Consider the following 25,928-nt stretch of genomic DNA (forward strand, 5'->3'; position numbering starts at 1 on the left):
ACACATTAATTTGTAAGTTGAACAATCTCTCTGTGAGGGCACTTAGGAAACTCAAATTGAAATCGCTAATGTGGGGAGACTTCAGCTGTCGATGATTATGTAGTCAAGTCTTGACCAAGGTTTCCAGAACCTTGGCTAAAAATGGAAATTCTGAGACAGTACAAAAATGAATTAATACACTTCAGTGATAGTGAAACTTCTTGAAGAACAGATGTCAAGATGATTTAAGAGGGGCTGGAATTTCATATCTTTAAAAAAAATCTTATAGGCAAGTTAGGACAGTTCAGTTTTCAAGAAAAATCCGACAGATGCTAAAGAAGAGGTCATTTGGGTAACTGTTATTAGAGAAAGAACTGATTGGTTTTCTTCCTCCCCATAAGGTTGGGGCCCTGTAGAGAGGTTAAGATCAGAAATATGATGGGCTGTCTGCTGAGCTGGGTGACAAAAACAATCTCCATGTTTCAGAGGCATGGGGGACTTGCACGGTGCTGTGACTTGGACATTTCAATTTCTCCTTGACACATGCAAAGTAGTGGGTCAACGTCTATTCAGGTGCTCTCCTTTCCAACTTGTCATTGGGTGGTTTTATTCTGGGCCTTCTCCCCCAAATCATGGAATAAATATATTTAAACAAAAAGATTTCTGAGCTAAATCTCTCTCTCTCTTCTCTCAACCACATACAGGAACTTTAAGTCCTTCTCGATTAACTTTTTGTTTAATATCTAAACATTTTCCTGATGATTTTCAAAGTTATAAAAACAAAGTCCACCCACTCTGACTATATCTTGATTTTGTATTAAAGCAGGTATAGGTGATGAAGTTCTTTAAGCCTTTGCTGAAAGGCCCATCGGGTTACATTGCCTATTATTGGAATATCATTTTTTCCTCACTGGCTGCCACTTTCATGCTGTCACCTAAATCCTTCCATGAGTCCTACTTCACCACAGGTTGTTATTTCTCCAGCAGGCCAATGACATTATTTTCAGGAAGACAAATGCTTGAATGTCTTTATAGATGGACTGTCTGTATATTAGCTAATATCTATGGTCTTTGACTCATCTTGTGAGTTACAATATATGCTTCATGTCCAATGGAGACAAACTAGTGGTTTTGTCCACTTCTCAAAGAGTCAAATGATATTGCAAATAGTCAGTAGCTTTCTGGATATTGATTGCTAGGTGGCCAGGAGTCCACACCCCAAACCACCATAAACAGTAGGCACAATCAGCAGCCCCTATTTGGGAGAGGCCCAGGACTGAGCTAGCAGAAAGACTGAATTACTTACCACCTCTAGAGTGGGTCCCTCCAGGCCAGGGACGAGCTCATGGGCAAGGCTGTGCAAGGAAGCGCTCTGTACCATGCCTGCCCTGCGGATATACAGAGGACTTCAGTCTCCTGCGCTGTCAATCTCTCAGTCATCATGAGCTCAATTATGCACCGACAACAGCAAGAACAACAAGAACAACGACAAAACAACCCCCAAAAAGCTAAGGGTCACGGACCATCCTGATGGAGGGACAGCCAACTGAAACTGTGCTTTGAGAGATGGAGGTGCCTCCTGATCATGTGTGTACTATGGGCTGGGCCTTTCATTGATCCTCAAACAAGCATTCTGTGGGAGGCCATGAGAGAGCCACATGGGGACTGCAGGACTGGGACCTAGAAGGCAGGCAACTTCTCATTGAATTTGATGCTTTTTTTTTTCTTTTTCTTTTTGGTTTTTGCATTTTTTGTTCTCTACAAATACAGATAGACAGACAGACAAACCCGAGAGCAGATTTCAAGAATCAACTGAGGCACAAGCTGAACTACTTTGATGTTACACAGATTTTTTTCCCCAAAATAATTCACATGAAATAAAAAAAGAAATTAAAAAGTATAATTAAGAAAAATTTGGGGATATATCCTTGTCATTCCTATATTGTGCCAAAATAGCTCCTCTGCTTGCCTTAGAAAGATGCCCAAACACATCTCATCGGTAGCACATATCGGTGGTCTAAAATAGTCATCAAATTCTAATGACACCATTAATTCAAAGCCTGAATGTTATGCTGGCCAAGTGCAGTGAAAGTTGACTGCCTGTATCAATGACATATTATTTCATCCTGAGGTTCAAGGCACAAACATTATTGCTCAGATTGCAAATCACAACACCTTACATTGACGTGAGTTTGTAAACTTAGGGTGTGGTTTGAATGAAGGCAACTGATGAAAGCAGTTGAACCTGAGAAGTGGGATGAATACAGAGCATAAATCCAGCACACATTTCCACATCAAACTACCGATGCCATTTACCAGGGCCCTCGTGGACCATGCCCATGGTCGAGCCACAGCACCTATATTCCCAGTCAATATCTCTGCTCCACAGACATAAGAACAAAACAGCCTAATTTGGGAACTAGTGGAGAGGAAAAGGAGACCAAAGTTTAAAAGAAATCAAGGTGATGTTTCCTAGAAACATACCAACTCTTCGAAGAAGGATCCAGAGTGAGGGTGATCGATAAGTAACTGATCCTCCTGGCTAGATTTCATGAATTTTCTAACGATTCATGGCTCAAAACACTAGAATTCAGCAGAATATGTCTAGCCTCTCTCTTCAACACACACTCAGTACAAACAGGTGGAGATGTGCCACTTCCGACCACTACAGGTTGAAAATATGACCTCTGTTGAGCATGGATCACAGCTGGAACATTAGTTTATACTCGAAGGGTCACAGCAGCCAGACATATGCGAATTCCAACTCTTCAGAAAACTTTGGACAAAAAAAGTAAATGCATTACTTACATGTATGTGTCTTCTTCGTTACTGAGATACCTGGAAGAGAAGAAACAATGACAAAGGTAAGAAAGTGTCCTCTCTGAGCTCTGTTGATTGTACATCATTCCAGTGTATACCCAGAACACCATCTTGGTCAGATGGCAATGCATAGCACTGTCACCAGACCTACCCAAAGTCATGCAACTGAAAATGATAAGAGACTGTGAGCATTACCCATTGGCCTAAGAGTTTCTTTAAGAAATAAGATGGACAGTCATGGAACAGGGTGAAACAGGATGAGAGAAAGTTCTTGTTTCTGTCTTGTAAATCGGGAAGATGATCACATTTATAGGCAGAGATTTAAGGGAGACATTTAAGATGCAAGAGAGCAATACCAACCTACTCAGACAAGAGGCAAACTGAGCAATGAATGGAGCCATTAATTTGGTATGGCCATTAATTCTGTGTTTACTTTTTAATGAAAATGACTTTTCTTGCTCATACGAAGCATAGCTTTTAATGGTGAGGAAAAAATTCTTCCACAAAATGTACCTATGTGTCCATACTCATTAAGGTCACCTGGAGAATGACTGCTTCCTCTCTGCAAATGGCAGCAAAATGTATGGGACATAATTGCATGGAAATATGAAGGATTCATGAGTCAGCACCTTTGATGTTTTCAAGATGATTGACAGATGGCAGGCGGAGAGTGGAACTAAGCAATAGTTGGCATGTAAGAGCTGATAGAGATAGCAAGGATGCACGCTTCAATACAAACAATCCAATTTCCAGTTCAGAAATACTACATCTTGAACTCATCTTATGCTTCATTCTTCTTGGGAGATATTCTCAAGACTAAATAGGCTCAAAGTAATAAAACTGTTGAAAACATTTAGCCTGTGACTAAGAACTGTGGTAAACCTTGAATTTTTTTTTCTTTCAAGTTATTAGGAGAACTATTTAACCCTCCTTTGGAAAGTAAAAGTTGTTGAAAAATTTGGCATCCACATCAGACCTATTACTTAACTATGGAACATGTCGTACAGGGAAGAAATCTGTTATGAAAAATCCGTGGTAGACATTAAGAAAAAAAAAGTTAGTTCCAAAGTTGTGTGCCAAGACCAAAATCACACACTTGCTCCCCCCACAATTTTCCAAAGGCCTTATTTAGGGAAGCTGAAATTACATCGCCCAACTCAAAAAAATTTTTTTTCCTTTTTATTGAGGAAAACTATATTGTTTTTCATCATGTTTGAGTTGGCTTTGCAAAGTGAAGTTAGAACCTTCTGCAAAGATCTTTGGAGGCTCTCTCAGATGGGAACCACAAAAGTGTTCTAGAATTTTTTTGAAGTAACATTTATCGCGGGAAGGCCACCTCCCCCAAGAACAACAGTGAGTAAAGTTAAAAATCTGAATACAATTTGCAACTCTAGCTTAGGATACCAGCACCAATAAATTGATACATTAGTGCATTTCAGCACTATGAGAACCCTGTGTGTACTTTCCTTAGGAAATGGAGCTTTCTGTAAAATCACTTTGAAGAGAAAGTGCTTAGGCTGTCACTCCTGATTATTCAAAACCTCCACACAATTGGATTTAACACAGCCCAAAACAGACCTATCTATATTCGCTGAGTGTGGAACTATTTTCTCCTGACATCCAAAGGACTGATGAAAATACCACTGCTTTGCCTTTTCTACTTAAATTTATTATACAGCGTGAGGCAGTGTTCTCATCAAATATTTTCATGATGATTACATTGATAATAGATTTTGAGATTCTTTCCAGGAAAGCTGCCTGATCTTGGAGGGCATGGTAGTAGGCACAGAGCTAAAACTTCCAATATCTGTCTCCAGAAGAAAGTATAACTTCAGCAACAGTATTTAAAGTATTTACAGAACTGAGAGTAGAGAGGTAGGCTCCAGGCAGTAAATCCTTTGTTTTTTTGAACTGTCAATTAATGCTCAATATAAATAATGTGAGGTTTGTATTTACAGGGTTGCCTGATTTAGCAGATAAAATAAAGATGTCCAGTTAAGCTTAAATTTCAGATATTAAGTTGTTTATCTCAAATTCAAATTTTCCTGGCCAACCTGTATATTATCTGACAATCCTAACCTGTACAAATATAATGTAAATTATATTTATCATAGAAAATATAGATACACTAAACCATCAATATAAACATTTTTATGAAGAAAAGCTTAAAGACATACCCCTCTCACAAAAGCACTGTTTTTCAAAAGGTATATTTCAACTCCTAATTATAGAGATGGGACTGCAATATATATATTTTTACTTAGTAGCCATTTTGAAGATGGAGTTCTATTTTCCTAGAGAAAGTGAACAAATAAAAACAATGCAAACACACAAAAGATGAATTTAATACTCAGAAAATATATTGGTGCTCCCTTGAAAAATAATCCTTGTTCTAATGCCTTGAATTTGTTTCCCTTTTCCCATAGAAGTTCTTGTACTTTATAGTAAATGACTCCATAGAAGTATCAAAAAGAAAAAAATAAAGAAGAAAATAACCTTATTTCACAGATGGAGAAACTGAGGCTCAGGGAAGTTTAATGAGTATAATAAAAAGTTTCTCTGTGGAAGTAAATATCGGATGAGAAGCCAGCCTTTGCCAATCTTTAAAATAGATTATATTTTGTATAATATATTTATGGACATTACCTCTCAAAAGAGTACATACTCTTAAGAAGATTTACTGCCTGGAGCCTACCTCTGTCAGTTCTTTAAATACTTTGAAACTATGGGGCCCTGTCCTCAGTCTTATCTAAACCAGGAAGCCTCATCATGGGCTTGAGTGAAAGATGTAATCAAACAGACACTGATGTAAACTTGTAGAAACTGCAGTCCCTCTAACTGGAAGACAGACTGAGTTGATTTGAGAAGATTCCAGAGTATTCTAGAAGAAAGAGAACATTCTAGAAATCCAGCTGCCTGAATTACCTACCCCCTTCTCCCTGGTCTCCATTCATAGCAGGCTTGTGTGCCCTGCTTTGCTACCAGCAACTGTTTTCTCACTCTTATGTGGTGGGAGAGGGGGGTGAGTCTCCTCTTTTCTTTCTCTTCCTATTTTTCAGAGGTTTCAAGATTCCTGTCTTTCTCACCAAGAATAGCACTTATCCTCAGTCAGATCACAGAAGTCATACATTGTGATTTTTTTCTCTTAAGTGGAGGAGAAAAGACCTTCAGAAAAATACCTTATCTGAACATAATGCTAGCAGCAGCACCTCTGAACCAAGAGATTCTTGGAGAATTTAAGTTTTCTAAGGACAAATTACCAGGATTATTAAGGAGGCAAATACCTCTAATATTCCACTCAGGAATAGAAAGGTATACCTTTTTTAAAGTCAGTTCTTAAAAGAACTGTATTTGGGGGCAAGCTGACCTGAGTGTGCATATGTAGCCCACCTACTTTCGAGCCTCTCTATGAGAGACCTCGGGCAAATTACTTAACTTTTCTGAACCTGAATTTCTTAGTCTTTAAAATTAAAAATAATCATCATAATACTTAAAGACTATTGTGAAAAAAGTGAATAGCTTTACAAACTGAGAAATGTGAATATGTGAATATAAATATTAGTTATTGACTTTGATAAAGGCTGAGCAATTTGCACAGTATTATTTTAACAAAATTGAATTATCACATTCTCCTAAGAGCTATGCCTTCACCTCCCATAGTATCCCTGGGTTTCACACTGATTCAGGCCCCAGTATGTGGTTTTCAGCTCAACTGCTCTGACTAGAAAATGCCTTCATTTTTGATGGAGAAGAGCTGCGATAGATAGAGACCCAAGTTCCAAAAAGTAAGTATACTCTATTCTAGACCCTGAGCTCCATTTTGATTCTGTGCTCTGCACAGTCTAGGAGGTTGCTGATCGGTGAGGACAAAGGACATTGATCACCACCACCAAAGGGTGTAGAACCAAGCCTGGCTGTTGTGAAGGTTTTGATTCACTTCCAAATGACTGGGAAGAACACCAAGATCCTTCCTCAGAGATTCACAAACAGGCCAGAGCAGAGTAATGCTCTCTACAGAGAAAGAGACTTCATAGAGTTGTGGTGAATGATGGGGTGGACCCAAGTTTCTAAACACAAAACACCCCCTTCCCCAGCCCCAAATGAACCCAATTGGGAAATCATTTAACTTCTCTGGGTCTTTGTTTTCTCATCTGTGAAAGAGGTAGTTGAATTGATGGTTTTTAAATTTCCCTTCTAGTTGCCTGATCAATGGCTCTTGCTTTCCTTCTAAGTTATCAAACCAACCACCTCTTTCTAAGCCAACAGGCTGCCAGATCTCTCTCTCAGTGTTTAAAAAAAAAAAATCCGAGGTAGATCATAATAAAAGGTAACCCCCTGAAAATTTTTCTTCTTGCCTTAGAAAACCAAAGAGGAAAGAAGGCAGTACTCACAATAGGTTATGTAAGTAAGAGATACACTTCTCTGGGGGAATCTTTTAAATGATCTGGGCTGGAGAAAAATGGCATGTTTTGATGAAGTTGCCAGATGCCTTATTATTTCTCTCTCTCTCTCTCTCTCTCTCTCTCTCTCTCTCTCTCTCTCACACACACACACACACACACACACACACACATACACACACACCAAGGGTATTTCCAGGTAATGCTTTAAAGTACTTGACAGTATATCAGTAATTTTAGATTGCCAATTAAAATCACTAAAAATAAGAGGGAAAAAAAACCCCAAAACTCCATGAATACTCTACCCAAAGTAGGGCTTCTAATATAGCAAGATTGCCTGACTCAATTGCACCAACCATGCTTCAAAGCAAAGCAAAGGAAATGTCATGAAAATACCACAAATTTGTCACTGTCATGCTTATCAGCAGGGAAAAGTTTCAGAGTTATAGTCATCCCAGGAAAGAGCACTTTAGGAATGTAATCTCATATTTCTAATCAGTGCCAAATCTTGGACCAATTAACTTCCTTTTTGGACTTCTTATTGTCTCTTGGTTTCTAACAATTGTCTGGATACCAAGTTAATTTTAACCTTTTTTTTTTTTTGCTTGGTAAGAGAAGGCATCTTTCCTCCTCCCCAATTCCTGAGCTAGCATTTCCTGAGACCTTGCATTCTGGACAAGTCACTAGCTACAAAGATGCTTCTTTGCTACCTTGTCCATATACAGCCTTCCTTGGGCCTTCTCTTGTCCCTTTTTGCAATGAGATAATGACTTTGAGGTAGAGATATCACAAACATGGATAAGTTCTGGGCTAGTATCAAAGCAAACAAACACACATAAAATGTAGCAAAGAGGTTCCTTTTTTCTTTATTTTTTTTTTAAAAAAGTCAATATTGCTATATTTCAGATGAATGTGGAAGGAAGAAAGAAAGATACTGGAGGATAATTCATAGGCTTAGTCAATCTAACTCATGATGTTACACTTGCCTTGCACATTGATTGTTTAATTTCTAGAAAAGAATGACACAAAATCTGAAGACCTTCACAAGATTTATTTTCATTTCTCACAATATGCCCATTACTGAATCTGTGAGATCTTGGGCAAATGGCTTAACTTCTCCGAGTCTATGTGTCTCTCCACAAAAGGGAAGAGGGCTGGCAATGAAGTGCAGTGATATAGCACTTGCCAAGGATGCATGAGATGCTTGGATGGATCCTCAGAACTGAAAACTAAGGAGGGGGGTACAGGGATAACATTATGAGTGCTAGGTTTAAGGTAAGACTTCAGACAATTCATTTGAGAACCAGGGCATAGTGCTTCTTTCCTTCTAAGATGTTTCTAACTGCATACACTTTGTGAATATAATCCCTTTCAGATTAAACAGAGATATATCCCTTGGACAAACAGACATAACCAATAGGGCACTGTTGTTAAATAGGTGGATAATCTAGAAAGTTGGGTTTGAGGGCACAGGGAAAAATCTTTAAAATAAAACCTGGAACATTTAACCTCCATATGATCAGCAGGCACAGGGCAAAGGCCCCCATCTCCAGGGCCTCCTGTGCTTCTCCTTACTTCTAGATTTCATCATTGTAAGGAGCTACCTGTCAAAACATAAGTTTATGCACAGCGGACGAACACCAGCTAAGAAGCAAGACTGAACATTTAGGCTTTTTTTTTCCTTGAATGGCTAACAATTGCCTCATTAGGAAAATGCTATCACTTTGTGCTGGCCCTACATGCCCTCCTCCTCCATCCTAGTTGTCGGATGAGCTTGCTCCATTCCATACATAGTCAAGGAGAAAGTCCATGCAGGAGGTGAGTGAGGAACACAGCCCATAGGGCCTCGCTAAACAAAAATGATGTTACAAAACAATGTCCTTGTCTAGGACAAAAGAACCATTAATGATAATCAGTACATATTACTGAAAGTGCTCCAAGTAATCTCTGGACTTTGTTTCAAAAATTCTTAATGGACACTAATGCTTAGAGTTCACTCAAAAGAGAAATAAATTATGTGCCAGGGTTGCAGGGACCAAGGACAACATTCAGAAGGCATCAAAAGCATTAGCAATGTTACGACAATCAAACATTTTGTAATTACATAAAAAGCCTTTAAAAATCATTTAGAAATACTAATTATGAATATTAATAATACTTTAATGTGAAGTTTCTTTTATGTTACAGTTGAGCCTAGATTGGGCCGTTTCGGGAATAATATTTCAACTTTTTTTTACCAAACAAGGTGCTTTTGACTCCATGAAAAAATTCCATTTTAGTTTGAAAAATAGTTATGTGAATGGAATAAGAATTTTTTTAATTAAAAAAATGTTGTGTGTGATTAACCTCCATCTTTAGGTCACACTTCTTGACATTTGAACCCAAAAATATCTTTTAATTTTGGATAGGGAGACCAGAAGTATGCCTTCTTTTAAGTCCTGCCTTTATCCTTGACAAAACAATTCTGAGGACAAAACTTCATTTCAGATTTTCCAGAAAAGGCAACATGAAGAGATCATTAGTCTATCTATGAAGAAAATCTTGAGACTAAACTTATTTGGAAAACATCCATCTTTCCTCTTAGAGGTAACTAAGTAATGCATTATGAAAAGTCCATACCTAAGGAGGGCAATTTCTCCTGCTGGTGCCAAATGCATGATTAGTACTAATGCACAGTAAGGATCCTAAGAATCCTTATTCTTTCAAATTGATTTCCTTTTATTGAGTCTGTGTACTGAAAATGGAGCTACCCATTAGCTATTACTTGGTTGATTTAAATTTGATCTTGGAGCTCTGGGCAGAGGTGTGAACTGATAACTATCAACACCTCCAGCTTCAACTTCTAGAACTGAGTAGTTTTACCTTGTATGTGAATAATTCAACTCAGGGCAAATCAGCAACTTTTATCATGCTTTTTCAGAAAAAGCTTGCTTTATGTCCTTCTGAAATTAGAAACTGTTTATCTTTGCACTAATAGAGTCAGGTACTGACTTGAACTAACTACAGGAGAGACTCATCTATACTCTATAAACACATGGCTATTGTTGCAATGCCCAAAGTCAAAGCTACCGGAACTGGTTGGATAAGGATGACCCAAAGGTTATGGAGTTGCTTTCCCTAAGGCAATCATAAGGCATGAATCCTGGTCAGCATGCCAAATCAAGACTGGTAAAGATGGAAGAAATTCTTCCTTATTTGCAGCCATCCCCAAATCAAAGCCTGCTACCTATGGCAGAAGCATGGATAGACCAAGAGTATCACTAGTTAGGACACAGGAGGAAACAATTCCAATAGTTCACTCATGTCCGAATTGCCTAGGAAAGAGAAGGAATTTGATGAACTGGAAACAATGGACATTAGTTCTAAATTTGGAGGAAATGGGTTCTACTGTCAGAACAGATAAAGAGTAAAAGTTCCAGTATCCAAGGGGATAATAAACAAAAATTTAGAAGGAGAGAGGCAACTTCAATTATTCCAGAATATACTGGATACTAAAGGTACATAAGCTATTTTGGAAAATGCCAATATTATTACCATTTTGAAGAAGAAAGATGAAAAAAGATAAATGAATCAATCATTAAATCATAAATCATTACTAATTATAGCATCTTCCCTCTTCTGATTATAGGGTTTTTTTTTTGGCAATTTATTCAGACTGGCCGTTGCTGGGTAAAAATTCAAGAAAAAATGGAAATCATCGTGATACCTATTTTGAATTTACAGCTTTTCTATAGATGTTGGTCATTGTTAGATTAGATGCATAAGCCATTTTCCCTAAAGGGATTTAGAAGAAGGAATCCTGGATTTTATGCCTCAGTCACACACTTACTGGATAGTGTTATTTGGGAGATGCTATTTAATATCTCCAAGCCTCAGTTTCCTCATCTATAAAAGGCATGGAAAAAGATTTCTTCTTGCATTCTAAAATCCCATCACTAGAAATGTAGCCTTAGGAACTAATCATTGATATACATGAGGGTTTTCATTATAACATTGCCTATTTGGACAAAACATTAGGAGAGATATACACAAATGTCAACAGAAAGGATGACTTTTGTAAACCATGGTAATACTATGCAATGGACTAGTCTATCATTAAAATAATTAAAAATGAATCTCAGAGAAGGATGTAGTAGCCACATTAAGAGAAAACAAAAAATTCAAATCCACAAAGAATAATCTAATATCATTCAGTCAAAAAGAACAAACACATACAGAAAAAGACTAAAAATGTATGCACTGATTAAATGAGGGTGGCTATCTGGGTGAAGGAATTATGAGTAATTTTTTTCATTGCTTTGCCTATGTCTTCTAAAATTTCCATAATAAAACTGTAAAAACAAAAATTTAATAAAAAAAGAAAAGTTAATGCTGAAATACCTACCTCACAGGGTTACTGTGAAGATAAAATGAAATAACAAAGAGCAATGGTGACTTAATATTAGTTTTTATTATTGCAAACATCTCTTTGTGACCATTAGGATACCCAATTTCCTATGGCAACTACTAATTGCACTACACTTTCTAGGGAACTCTATGTGAAGTCTGAAGTGAAAGGGTGGTGGCATTGCAGCCTACCTTCAGGAGGAACCCATGGGATGAAAAGTCTGGTTTAATAGTAATCATAATCAATGTATTAAAGGCAGTCTGAAAATAAGCTTTGCAGAGCTTACTGTGGTTGCTTTTTTTTGTACCTGGGATGGTGCTTTACAACTGAGTCACACCCCCAGCCCTTTTTTGTGTATTATTTAGAGACAGGATCTCACTGAGTTGATTAGGGAGTTGCTAAGTGTGTGAGGCTGGCTGTGAACTCATGATCCTCCTGCCTCAGCCTCCTGAGCTGCTGGGATAACAGGCATGTGCCATCAAGCTGCTGTAGTCAGAGGCCTAGCCACTGATATTAGACAACTTTTGACACCTGGAAAAGCATCCTTTGTTCACCAAATGAGATTTATTAAGGCTGATGACCATAAAGCATATAACTATACTGTCACCACACACAGTATAAAGCTGACCAAGGACCATGAACATCCCTGCAAAGCAGGTGCACTTCAGAAACTGATCACAATCCCTGAAGGCAAGAGCGGGCCCTTTTGTCAGTATCCCCCAGAAATCCCCAGGACTGCATGCCCTGTGAAGAGGTTCTAGTGTTCTATAGCACAGTAGGGTGACTATAGTTTACAAAAGCCTATTATATATTTTATGAAGAACTAGAAGAGAGTAGTTCAAAGGCTTCAGCTACAAAGAAATGAAAGATGGAAATGATAATTTTCCTGATTTGATCATTGCACATTGCATACATGTATTGAATTAATACATCTACCCCATAAATGAATGCAATTATTACATGTCAATCAAAAATTTTAAAAAATTAAATAAGAAGAGTAGGATTTTTGGAGACAGAACACCCAAGTTGCAAGCCCAGTTTTACCACCCACCAGCCATTTCACTCTAGACAAGTGACTTTGAGCCTCAGTTTGAATTTCTATAGAATGGAAGTAAGAATACCTCTTTCATGAGATTGTTGTGAACATCCAATGACACAGACAGTACAAAGCTGAAAGTTGCTAACTCTCACTGAATCCTATTATCTAAACATCTCACAGCAAAGTATTCGTATATGAGAAAGGCCCATGTGTCCTGGAATTACAGCATTAAGGTGGCACTGAACTTCAAAACAAATGTGGGCTGTTTTTGAGATTGATTTACTTTGTCATTATTTGTTTGATTTCAGCTAGAATAGTTCTCCTCTTCTAAGTTCTTCTTCTTTTTCCTTTTAGTCATAAGAACGTTATAATAGGTTGTATTTCCCCCAAAGACATGTTTGAGTCCTAACCTCAATACGTTGAATGTGTCCTTATTTGGAAGTCATATCTTTATCAATGTAATCAAGATGGCAAGTTCATACTGGACCAAGGTAGGCTCTAAATCCAGGAGAAGCTTACACAGATGTCTTTTTAAGAGGAAGGAGACAGGAGAGGGATTGGAAATTGGCATCTAGAGACAAAGAAGACACACAAAGAAGAAATCCATGTGAAGCAGGAAGCAGAGGTTGGCAGCAACTACCAGAAACTAGGAGAGAGGCTTCTAGAAATTCTTCCCTAGGAGCTGGGAGCAGTGGTGCATATCTGTAATCCCAGCAGCTTGGGAGGCTGAGGTAGGAGGATCACGAGTTCAAAGCCAGCCGCAGCAAAAACCAAGGCCCTAAGCAACTTAGAGAGACCCTGTCTCTAAATAAAATACAAAAAAGGTCTGGGGATGTGGTTCAGTAGTCAAGTAACCCTGAGTTCTGGTACCAAAAGAGGAAAAACAAAATAGAAATAAAATTTTCTCTAGGGCCATCAGAGGGAGTATGGTTCTGCTGGCTGATTTTTTTTTTTTTTTTTTTTTTTGGTACCAGGGATTGTACCCAGGGGCACTTAACCACTGAACCACATCACTAGCCCTTCTTATTTTTTATTTTGTGACAGGGTCTCACTAAGTTGCTTAGGGCCTTGCGAAATTGCTAAGACTGGTTTTGAACTTGCGATCTATCTGCCTCATTCTCCCAAGTTGCTGGCTTGTGCCACCATACCCAGCTCTGACTTTGGTCTTCTAGTACCCAGAATAAGTTTTTATTATTTTAAGCCATGCAGATTATTATAGCTGCCCCACAAAATTAATACAAAACTCCAGGAATTGTTATTGAAGTCTCCGCCAATATTCTTGGGTCTTTCAAAAAAAAAACAGGTAGTGAATCTTCCTTGTTGTCCTTTCTATCCATTCCCCCATTCTTTGATGGCAGTCAAGTTTCAAGGTAGCACACAGCTTCCCAGTTAGAGATTCAATTTCCTAGAGTATTTTAGAGGCTAAGTATGACCACAAAATGATATTCTCGCAGATAAATCTAGGCAGAAGAGGGTGTGTAATCTCCATGTCACTTAAAAAGTAACTGCTTTCCCTGGATAGCCTCTGTCTCCTTTGTCCTAAGGGAAGATTCTGAGGCTGGACATGTTCAAGTCTCCCTATGACCACAGAGAACATAGTGACTGCTTCTAGGGACAATTTCACCAGCATCATTCAGAAGCTACATGGAAGCCAGAGTGACTTTGTGAACTGTAAGTCAAGTCAGTTGCCTGCTCAAACTTCCTTCCCAGCTCAGAAGGTGCTACACCATCCAGCTGCCAGGTTCTCCAGCCCCACATCGTCCTCTCTGCCTTCCCTGTCTCACTCTTCCACACCAGACTTCTGACTCAGCTCTCAAGCTTTCAGCTTGCCTTTCCTCCAGTCCCTCCTGCTTCTAATTCCCTCTACTTGCTTTGATTTTTTCTCCAGATCTCCCTAGGCCTCCCTCCCACCTATTCAGATCTCTGCTTAACAGACCCCCACAGAATGCTTCCCATCCCATCCTCCATCCTGGTTGCTTTGCTTTTCATTACAGTATTTTTCTCATTCTGACATTCTACTTATAGTTGCTATATGTCTTCCCATCAATGTCACCTCTGGAGTATACCAGTGTACTTGTGGCTTATAATGGTGCTTGGCCTAGAGTAGCTAAGGAATAAAAAAAGAAAAGAAAAAGGAAAAAAAAAACTGTTGAATGAGTGAAGGAAGCACAAAGAAAGTTATTGAATGAATGAATGAAGATGGTTTTTGCAAAAGCCATGCATCTGGCTTACCCATTGTGACCTCAAAGCCTCTGTAAACGTGCAGGGAACACGAGAGGAATGTATATGGTGTGACAAGCACTTAAAGAAGGTGGCCTGGGGATAGGGAAGGAGAGACTTGCACAGGTGAAGGGAAACTGGAAGGCTATGTATTAAGAGTAAGCCATGAGAGAACACACGGGAACCCCAGGACCCAAAGCAGAGGTCAGACAATCAATAGAAAAGTTAAAATGGCACTTTTAAACACTTCTGATAAAATCGATTTGGTCGTTACCAGAGCTGAACACAGGGCATGCATGCTCCATCTGCTAGAAAGATCTTTATGATCTTGTTAACGGATCCCCAACACCGCAGCTGTAAAGGTTATAACCTAACTTGTAAAGCTAATCTCATATTGGCTCTGGGATAATAAAGAACTTACAGAAAAATTTCCACTTAACTATGTGCTATTGCAAGACGCAGGGCTCGCAAGACTTCTCAAACACAGCAATTCAGAATAGCTTCATTCTCCCATTTCAGAGATTGAGAAAGCAATTTTGGAAACAATGATTTTGATACTCGGCGTTCTTAGACATAACAGCTCAGAGGTTAACTTGGGTTTAACAATTTCCCTCCTATTCAAAGCAATTTTAAAATAAATGTCAGGATGCCACTGCCATGGAGTGAAGCTGAAACCAATAGCAAACAGCAGTTTGGCAAAAACCGTCTTTGTCAAATTAAATTTGTTCTGAACTTTATTTTTAAGACAGCCCTGTTTTGTGTTTCTGTATTCTCAATTTTAAATCCTTGGTTGGTTATTATTATTACTCGATATTTGAGTTTTGGATCATTCTTAAGTATAGAATGCAGCATGAGTTCTTGACCCATACTCTGCTGGACCACACAGGCAGGTCTCTGGGGGTAGTACAGAAAGGGAAAATGAGTTTATACAACATAGCAGGCCCAGAAAACAAACAAAATAACAATCGCAAAAATCTTTCTGTGGCCTTGAAAAGGAAACAAGGGAGAATGTGAGTGTAGCAGGCGTTTGATTTCGAGCAGGATGCATACTGAAAAAAATGTAGGGATGAAAGGATACAATGTCTGGGGTTTGCTTTAAAATGCTAATTTAGCAAAGGAAAAAAAAAAGGGTCAGATGAAGCAAGTGTGGCAAATCTTGCTAAGTCTTGAATCTAGGTCTTGGCAAATGGCAGTTCACGGCCCTGTTGCCTTCCTTTGTCTGTGTTTGAAATTTTCATAACGAAAATTCACTCAAGGAAGAACTGGCTGGAAAACTTTAAAAAGAGGTTCTGTCTCCCTCACATGAAGTATGCAAGTGAGTCTGCCCATACTCATGAATATGCATCAGTGGTGTTTCCTCAGCGGCTGGGGAAGCTGTTACTAGAATAGGTTTTAATGCTTTGGAAAGCAGATACAGTTATATTCCATATATACATTCATTTGACTTTATTTATGAAAAAATATGGAATCTCTTCCTCTCCCATCCCCTTCCATTCTTGTTCTCAACAAGGTCTTAATCTTTCCAATCACGATTTTGTCAACCATGATACATTTTAGGAACATAACTTCATTTGTTGGTGAGGGAGTATTGGAATTTGTTATGTCCCAGTGAAGGAAGCATGAAACCACCTAAGGATGCAATTCTCAGAATGTGTCCCTGTCTTTAAGCGATGCATGACTATATTTCCCCATAAACATCTTGTTTATGCACTTGTATTTCAAAAGCTTCGGAGACATGATTTAATATTCCAAATAAGCCTTACAACTGGTATTTGATGAAGATAATTGATTCTCTTCCTCTTTATTTTACACAGATGAAACCTGTGCCTCAATTTCTAGGGTAATAGAACCTACCAACCAACCAACCAACAAAAACCCAAGTCATCCCTGGTGCCACTACTGGTAAAGTCAATGGCTTTGAGTTCAGACATGAGGAACCTTTCAGCTAACTGAGCTCCCTATTAATTTTTAAAGTTTTCCCACAACAGAACTTCCTCACATCACTTTCAGAAGTGTGCTTTAAATCCGGTGATAAAACTACTCGGATGAAGTAAGCAAACTTTCAGGGCTTTACTTCTAGCAAATGAAGGCAAAAGTGACTAATCAGAGTGAGCGAGACTGAGTCAGGAGCATCAATCGCAGAGTGAATCAGCCTCTGACAGCAAGCCCAGCACAAAGCATCCCTTCCACCACTGCCGCGTGCAGAGGAAGCGCGAAGCTGCAAAGAATCCCTTCATCGCTTACGCGTTGACATAAGTCTTATTATTATTACATATTATGCTAAAACTCCGAGCCTTACTGTAAGTCATCATTTCATATAGTTTTAACGATGACAGTAAAATACTGCCACAAGTGGCACTGTCAACTTTTCTATGAGCACTACCTTTTCCTCACGGTGACATTCAAAGTAGGGAGCCTCCTTCATCTGAAGGAGCTGTCCTATCAGCTCGCTAATGGGAACAATTCATTTAACCTGCGCTCCAAGTACAGCCAAGGAGCGGAGAAATATGTACAGGGTCCAGGGGGAATCCGTCCTCCCAGCCGGCCCCTCCTGCCTTTTGATTCATTGACGAGAGTTCCACTTTCTTTCCACTTAGGCTGACTTAATGGCGGGGAGAAGGACATTTCAGAAAAATTAAGGTAACTCGTAACCAAATCCCCTCAAGCCGCTGGCTTGAATTATATAACAACTTCGTAATTCCAGAACAGGAAGCCGGCATTTTCTCTGATTTTTGCATTTAATGCCCTTCCATTCTCTCCTCCCGTTCTTGCGGTCCACGGCCCAGCCTTGTATGCTTTTGACAGGCTAACTAGCTCTTATTCCTCATCTATTTTAATTATGTGGGTACTTCTGCTTACACTGCACTGTATCTTGGCTTCATGAGACTCACTTTACACACCCCTTCTTTGCCGCCTTTGACCTACTCTCCATGGAACTCTTGGAGAGTCCAAAACCTAGGGATAGCACCTGCTATGATTATCGTATCAAACTATTTTTCCCAAAATGACTAAATGCATTATTTCTGCTGCTGAAGAAAACGCTGAAGTGAAGCAAGAGCAAAGGTAAAGACCTGGTTTTCCTAAAATGGATGTAGCCTGATGGACAGTTTTCTTCTCCAGAAACTCAGTCTTGATTCTTCTGATCAGGTTTCAAATTGATGCAACAAGGGTGAGATGGCTTTCTCATTAAATTGGTATACTAGGTAAATACTACCTGCTTCTAGGGTGGGGGACTGACACAGAAGAACTGGTTCCTGGGACTTTAAAAGGATTTGTACAGGGAAGAAAAAGGAGGTGGGAAGGCTTGGTTTCTGAAGGAGGCTGTATGTTCCGCGCTCAATCTGGAGTGGCTGTCATGATAAGTAGCGGGGAGATTGTTCAGCTAGAGTGAACTAAAACTGCAACAAGGGTGAGATGGCTTTCTCATTAAAATTGCTATGGATTGCTTTTAGTAGGATTCTGAGTAATTTTGTTTCACAAATTTTATCTATAATTATGACTTCCTTTACAGGCAGTTGGAAAAGTAAACATATAGAATAAAATGCTATATACACCCCCAAACCTACTGTTGTTTCAAATCACACAGGACTGGTTAGATGCTTTGCATCCTGCAAAGCTATCCAAATGAAGCCTCCCCTCTTGGCATATTCTAAGTACAGCCAAAAAACTCCTAAGTATGACCTTTCTAAAGATCCTTTACAAAGCAGATGTTCAAAGTGAATACAGCACCATCTATCCAGCTGTTCTTACTGCCTTTCCCAGCAGAGCTGACTGCATTAGCTATTCCCTTCCAGAAAAGTTGGTCCACTCATGTCTACTTTTTGCTCCCCAGCGCTGGAAACTTCAGAGCCTCCTGCTCACCCATGCATGATCCCAACTCATCTGGATAAAATAGGGCTGCACTTGGGTTAATGAAATCAGACCTGTTACTCAATAGATTCTGTGAGCTGGTGTGACCCTGAAGAGCCATACATTTCTAACTTTTCACTCTTTTCTCAAATTTCACAAGTTATTTTGATTATCTCAAAATCCGGTGCTTTATAATAAATTTATAGGATGCTTGGGGGGATCTCCATTCATATTGGATGGTATCTCATTCACCACTCCTCCGGGATAGCAACGCCGAGTTACACCTCTCAGTCATCCAGCAACTCTGCACTTGTGAAGTTCCTACACAACAACGACAAACGAGGCTCCATGGGGACTCCACACACGTCCGGGAGAAACGCCTACAAAGTGAAAACGGTGACACACCACTGAAGTGGGAGCACCTAGGCACGTTGGAAAGATGTTTCCGTGCTTGTAGCCATGGAGTGATTATGCATTTTATTGCAGAAATTGGCACAAAGCATCATTTCCAAGTGATTTTTACATATCTGATGCTTAAAATGTGTGCTGTGCCTTCCTCTTTCTTCCCAGGACCCTCAGAAGTCACGCCTTGTTTCAGAGGGGGGACTACTGTGGGAGCAGTTGCCCAGCTTGCAGGCAATAATTTAAAAGCAATAAAAAGCTCAACTAAAGGCTGGTGTGCTTTTGGTTATTACTATGTGCTGACAATTCGGAGCAGTGTCAGTGATAAAATATTCCTTCCCTAGGGCTGACCCTTCACACTGCCAGCCCTCTGTTGGCTGTGCCACTGGAAAAACATTCCAAAATCATCCTTAGGATAAGCACATCATCATTCTAAAAAATAAAAGTAGTGCATTTTCACTGCAGAACCTCTAGAAAAATTACCAAAAATTTTGTTTAGGAGAGAATTAAAACTTCACATGAATTCTATTATTTATTCATAATCGTAACCCTTCATGTCATTTCTACTTTCTTGATTATTAAAAGATAATCCTACCATAAATATCTCTACTATATAGAGCTTAATATCATGTATGTTTTTAAAGTACATTTTTGAAAGTTTAACTTTTAAAAAGGAATTGAATATATATCATCAAAGTGGCCTGTGTCCATCAATTTTTAATTCTAGGAATAGCAAACATTATCATCAACACTGAACATTGTCATGAAAAGTAAATCCTGGTTATTTAGTTGGCTTAAAAGGTGTCCTTTTAAAATTTATGTTTAGTTGTTTACTTAAAAGGCTGTTTTTATCTAAGTTTTTGACTTCTGCATTTCTTCTTGTAAACTGCCTGTTCAGAATATTGTATTAAGGTATGAATCTCCTACTTCCTAATTTATAAGAATTCTAAATAGTTAATCATATGCTGCCTTTCCCCCCTTCAGATTCTTCCTGATTAAATTTAGTTTAGGTTGTTTTTTTATGTAGGCAAATTTAAAATATCTAGGAGGGTGGCATTCAGGCTAGTTGTCCTATATTTATGATAAAGGCTTCTGTGTATTTAAAAAACACATTCACCTGTATCTTAAAAATAATAGTGTCATGATTTTATTTTTCATATTTAACTTAAAAATTCAAATGGAAATTGTCTAGATGCACTTTTATCTTTTTGTTTCTTTAGTTTAGCTTGTAGATAAATTATTCCACTCCACTTCTTGAGATTTGAGTCTAAACAATACACCACTGTCTCATGTTTTTCTTTGTTCTCTTCCCAAGAGAGAGATGTCACTGTGTCTGTCATGTGGGGGGGGGGGAGTAGGAATATCAAAAAGGCTTACAGCCAAATTCTAGCCCCCAAACTTTACATGTAGAATTTGAGTCAACTCACCTCTTTAGAAAATGAGGCCAAACACTGAGATTTGGAGCATCCGTTTCTTAAATTTGTTTTCACTGAGTAAACCTGGCCATGTTTCCTGACTTCCTTGTAAAATAAGGACTATGACAAGAGAAGCACAGTTCTGTGGGCCTAGCATTTAACACCTTCTACAACAGATCACTGGTATAACAGAAATCTTCCCCTTTATCTTTGTTATATTTGATATTTGCCTTTGATGAAAATTACTAGTGATATTTTAATATCCACTAAAAGTTTTCCAAAGAGGGATAAATCTATTTTTTTAAAGGCCACATATGCTGTTCACCCACACTTGTTTAGGTTAGAATTATAACCTCAAAGCTCAGAGTGCTCCACTCACTGACTTCACACAAAGTAAACACACAGAATATCACATGGCAGGGCTGATGCTGTTCCTCCAGCTCATCTAATTCTTGTCCAGGAGGATAGCCAGGGAGACTGGAGAGACAGGAAGGGCCTTGCAGAGAGGGCCTCTCTGCCCAGATATGAAAATTGTGCTCTTTGTGAAAAGAAGGGAGTCAGGGAAAAACTGAAACATGGGAAATAATAATATGCATACGAAAATTAAATAGTAACCAAGTAATTCAAAAAGTATCTAACATATAGCAACCTATTCTTATTACTCCTTCTTGCCAGGACAATCATCATCCCAGGAAGTATTGCAGAACATGCTTTGCAGCAGTGTTACATTCCTTAAACAAGAGGTGAGCCACTCCAAGGTCCTACCTGTCCACTCCCCAAATCCTTGCAATCTTCAGAGCAATGCCAATGTGATGATGCTTAAAGGGACTCTTTTATCCCACTCCTAGGGAACAGGAATATTTTCCCTCCTCCAGGAAATGGGGACCTAGTATAATTTAGCATTCATCTCTACTTTCTGAGATAAAGGAACAGCCCAATAGACAGAACAAGGAGAAAAGTCAGTAATCTTTTCACTGGTGTATTTCATCAGCAATACATGTTTTCCCAGCACAGTACTGTATTCGAGCATCAAGGAAGTTACTTAAAGAAGAAAGGCATCTGGTTTCTTAGCCTTTACAGGTTCCCAAATGTTCCAAGTTCTTACAGACCTCTGAGCTTTTGGTTTTTAGTTCCTTTTGCCAGGGATGCTCTTCCTCTTTTTTTCTTTACTGGGCTGATTCCCATTCATCCTTCAGATTTAGTACAGAACTTCTCTGGATCTAGCCTGCTGTGGTCTATTGTGCAGCTCGGTCATGGTCCAAGGACATCAGTAAAGGGAAGGGTAGGGACATGTTTCATTCACCAGTCCATGTGCCCAGGTGCAGTTCTGCATCCACCCCTAGGAAGGGGGCAACTTTTCGCAATTCTTCAAAGGCAGCCTTCTCTTTTCCATAGCTCTCATGCTGCATTATCATTTGCCTGTCCATACATACTACCCCCAACTCCATGCACATCCTACCATCCTCCCTCCCAGAAAATATAAAACACCAAGCATCACTCCTCTCAATTAAATACAGGAACAATATCTCTGGTTCCTAGTCCCTGATATAGTACCTGGCACATAGTGGCTCCTTGGAAAATAGTTTTTGAATATTTGATGAATTAATTATACATAACTTAAGAAGTGGGTGCTCCAATGTGAGGGCTTCATCTTTGATGAAGCACCACAGCAGGGGCTTCATATGGTCATTCTGAAGAGGGGCCATAGCAAGAACGGCCCTGCAGCAGAGGGGCATAAACTGAGAAGTTTCATGGAGGAAGGGAGACAGCGCCTCACACATGTCACAGAGAAAATTCTTATTGGAGACTCAGTGTCTCCAAATTTTGGACGTGGCGGGCAGGGTATTTAGAACTCACCATTGTACTTTCTCGGCTCCCCTTTTGACACGGAGGACTCACTCATTCACGCTCGCTGGGACCTGCTACCTGTACTGCCTGCACCCTCCACAGCACATGCTCTGGAGTGTCTTGTCCTTCACTCAGAGCGCTCTGCTTTCTCCTGGTCTTGTCCTTAGGTATTCAAACAACAAACTGTTTTTGTACCGGAAAAACAGGGTCCCTCATTCTTCCATATGTTGAGCATGCTCACCACTAGCCTGAGAAGTCTGGAAGGAAGACCAAGGCGATGGCATTAGGAAAGGGCCCTGAAGCTTCATCAGCCTGGGACTCTTCAAAGGCCCCAGGATACTGTGAGACTATGGCAACTGCTCATAAAGGTCACAGCTCTGTACATCCCTCCATCCCTCCTGGGGAATACTTGACTGACCAAGTGCAGTGCAGACGAGCCTCTGAAAGCCATGTTCATAGGCTGCTAGAGGGTGAGGACAAGGTCTTCGTGAAGATGGTGAGCAAGATTCTGGCTGATGGCACAGGCATGTGACTGAGTTTGGGGCTGTGGAGCACTGGGCCACTCGCTTGTCTTCCGCAGTCTGCTTCCTCTCCTGTGAAGCTGAGATAGTGAGGGGAAGCTTCTTGCAGCGCTGTATGCAGACTCAGTGGTATATGTGTGAGACCACTTAGCAATGACAGCATGGGTGGTCTTCCTTAGCATATGCATGTGACCTTAAGAAGTCACATTGTCTATAATACCACCCTTAATAGAAGATTTTATGTGTGACTTAAATAATGCATGTGCAAGTGAGCCTCATATAGTATGTCCTAAAAAAAAATCTGAGTTCTTTAAGATGATTAGAATGAGGTTTTCTTATGATGTCGTGGTTAGCACCTGTTCTTAAAGGCTGACCCTGACTCGGCCTGCTTGGCAGGAAGCCGTCTCCTTCCATCTTGTCTGGTACAGGCCTTTCCTCTCTTCATTTCATTCAGAATATCTGTGGCAGTGCTGCGGAATATTCCAATACGTCCTCTTGACCTCTATCCATAAACAGCCTTTCTCACAATGAGATATTCTGAGTTTAGGAGCCTTGCTATTTTCAACAAAGAATTAATTGCAAAGTAATTAAGTTTAGAGCAGGGGAATAGATGAACCCTGTCTATCATAAAGGGACAGTGTGGATGGTGACATAATGAAGCAAGGAGATGATGCTTCAGATTATCGCATGCGCGTGCGCGCACACACACACACACACACACACACACACACAATCTCTTTTCTAAAGCACACAAAGAAACCTCCCATCACTTATATTGACAAGATAAATCTAAGCTGCTTAAAGAAGCACTTAATTTTGTTCTCATTAAGTCGCAGGGTTAAGGGCTTTACCCTCGATGTCCATGGAAGCGATGTTAGGTTTTCACCTTGGAAAGTTCTCTGAGGCTCTAAGTCCATTGACAAATTGAACACTAAGAGGTGTTATGGAAACACACATGGGCTGTGTTGCTGCCACATTCCCACAGGGCTCCACTTTTCTCCATGAACATAGAATAGACAGAAAACATCAGAGGGCCACAAGTGTCCATGCCTCTGCCTTAAAGCACAAAATTCACAATTAATCAGCAGTGGATATGGAGTGAGGGAGTGCAGCTTACATGGGGACAGTCACAAGCAGGTTTTACCAGGAAAGCTCCGAGGCTTAATCTGCTTAACAACGATTAGACTGATGCCACCCTAACATTTTTTTTTTTCAGGGACCAATGGACTTCCAGATCATTATCACACATGCTTTCTGATGTGCATGGAAAAGGTGCTGGAGAAGTCTGTGGGGTGATTTAAGGTGCATCCTTACACAATCCTGTGCTCTGATGAATGTAATATTTTGATGAATGTTATATATTTGTACCTGGAAAAAAAATACTACCTAGGATTTAAGAAAAATGTGACCACTTCAAGAAAGGAAAAAGGAAACCAAAGAGAAAGGAAGAAGTTGTAGAAGAAAACATACCTAAATTTTAATGGAGAATGTATCAAATATTTTTTTTTTCTCGTTTTATGTCTTTTTCAATTTCTTTCATAATGAGTACTGTTTTATAGTGGGCACAACAAAATGAACTTTATTTTGAACCTCTTTTTAAAAACATCAATTCCAATGAAATGTGCTTTAAAATCCCTTCCTGCCCCCAAGGACTTTTACCTCAGATAAACACAACTATGACAAAAATGGCGACTCTAATCCTGCATGGACGAAGTATGAAACTGGGTTTTTTTTCAAAGCTGTTTCCATGTTGGCTTTTTCTAGTGCTCTTTCTGGGTTTCAGGTTGGAGGTGAGTTGCGGGAGGGGACCTAGGAGCATGTGGTTGTGAGGAAAGGGAGGAAAGTAGGGTGCTGCCTCCCTCTTTTCATCACACCCAGCCTATGAGCAAACACAGCCCACAAACCGGGTTGTCACACAGCCTGGGTGGCTCCCTGAAGATGCTGGAGGCACACTCTTCGAGGGTGGGGCTGAGGAGGCTGAGATTTGAAAAACAAAAACAATTACCAGGCTTTCTTGGGTGATTTTTTTTTCTTTTTTCTTTTTTAATTCTTGTTGTCTCCTTTCTCTCTGTGCCAACATCTACAGAAGTTGACTAGGTTTTTCTTCAGTCCCTCAGAAGGAAGCATAACCTTCCCATAACAGCTAAAAGCTTGAAAAAGATGGCTGAGAATGTCGTGGAAACAATGAGACAGGACTAAAGTTGTGGGTACCTCGAATGCACCCTCTAGGACAAGTGAGCACTAATTCTCAAAATACTCTGTTGCAGACGCTGACATCAGGTCTTGTTGGTTGACGACTGAGTTCCACACCATGGTTACCTTTCAGTGTTGTGCAACCTTGGCTCCAAGTCCTCCGCGTTAGCACCCCTGACTCACTTTGCTCTGGATGGTGAATGAGCATGCACACGACACCCCACGGCTCTCCTTGCTGACCTACATTACGTTTTACTGTGAATGAGTCTAATGGATTAAGATCTGATTCGTATGAGCTTCCACATGTGACTGCCAGGGGCTGGCAATGCTCTTCATGAGCCCACAGAGGCATTACAGACGTTTGCTCTGAGTTTTCGTCTTTAAAAATTCGCTCGACAACTCACTTTAAATCTAGGGGTTTTGTTTTTTGCTTTTGCTTTGTGTCTTGTTTTGCTTTCCTCCTAGCAAGAATCTCATCCTCATTATAGTATTTTTGTGCCAGAAAAAAAGAAAAAGAGAAAGTGTGAACAGTTCCCTACCTACACAGTCAGGAAACCCAGGAAGTTTGCACTTTCTTGTATCAAATTATCCAAAACACAGGGCATGCCAACTGGTTTTATCTGAAGTCTGAGCTTGTATGAGATGCCAAATAAGGAACGATCTGGAAAGTGAGGCAAATCTACAATGAATATTAGTTTGAGTTTCCCCTAAAATTTCTGTGGACTGGAGTTTGGACTTAAAATTTTCCACTCAGAACTTACATTATTAATTTGTAAAATATCACCACATATATGTTTGTCATGATGATCCAGTGATTTCTGAACAGTTACTTAACTATAGTGTGATTTAATCCAA

General features: G+C 39.6%; 1 protein-coding gene across 1 annotated transcript in view; it reads right to left on the bottom strand.

Annotated features, from left to right (window-relative positions):
* Window positions 1-25,928, bottom strand: part of Rora (RAR related orphan receptor A) — a 677,922-nt gene that overhangs the window by 172,542 nt on the left and 479,452 nt on the right. Inside the window, exon 2 of the mRNA XM_077800038.1 lies at window positions 2,788-2,817. Coding sequence (XP_077656164.1) covers window positions 2,788-2,817 — 30 coding nt within the window. The remainder of the gene's footprint in view (window positions 1-2,787; window positions 2,818-25,928) is intronic.

Source organism: Urocitellus parryii, chromosome 6, assembly GCF_045843805.1.
Source record: "Urocitellus parryii isolate mUroPar1 chromosome 6, mUroPar1.hap1, whole genome shotgun sequence".
Lineage (NCBI taxonomy): Eukaryota > Metazoa > Chordata > Mammalia > Rodentia > Sciuridae > Urocitellus > Urocitellus parryii.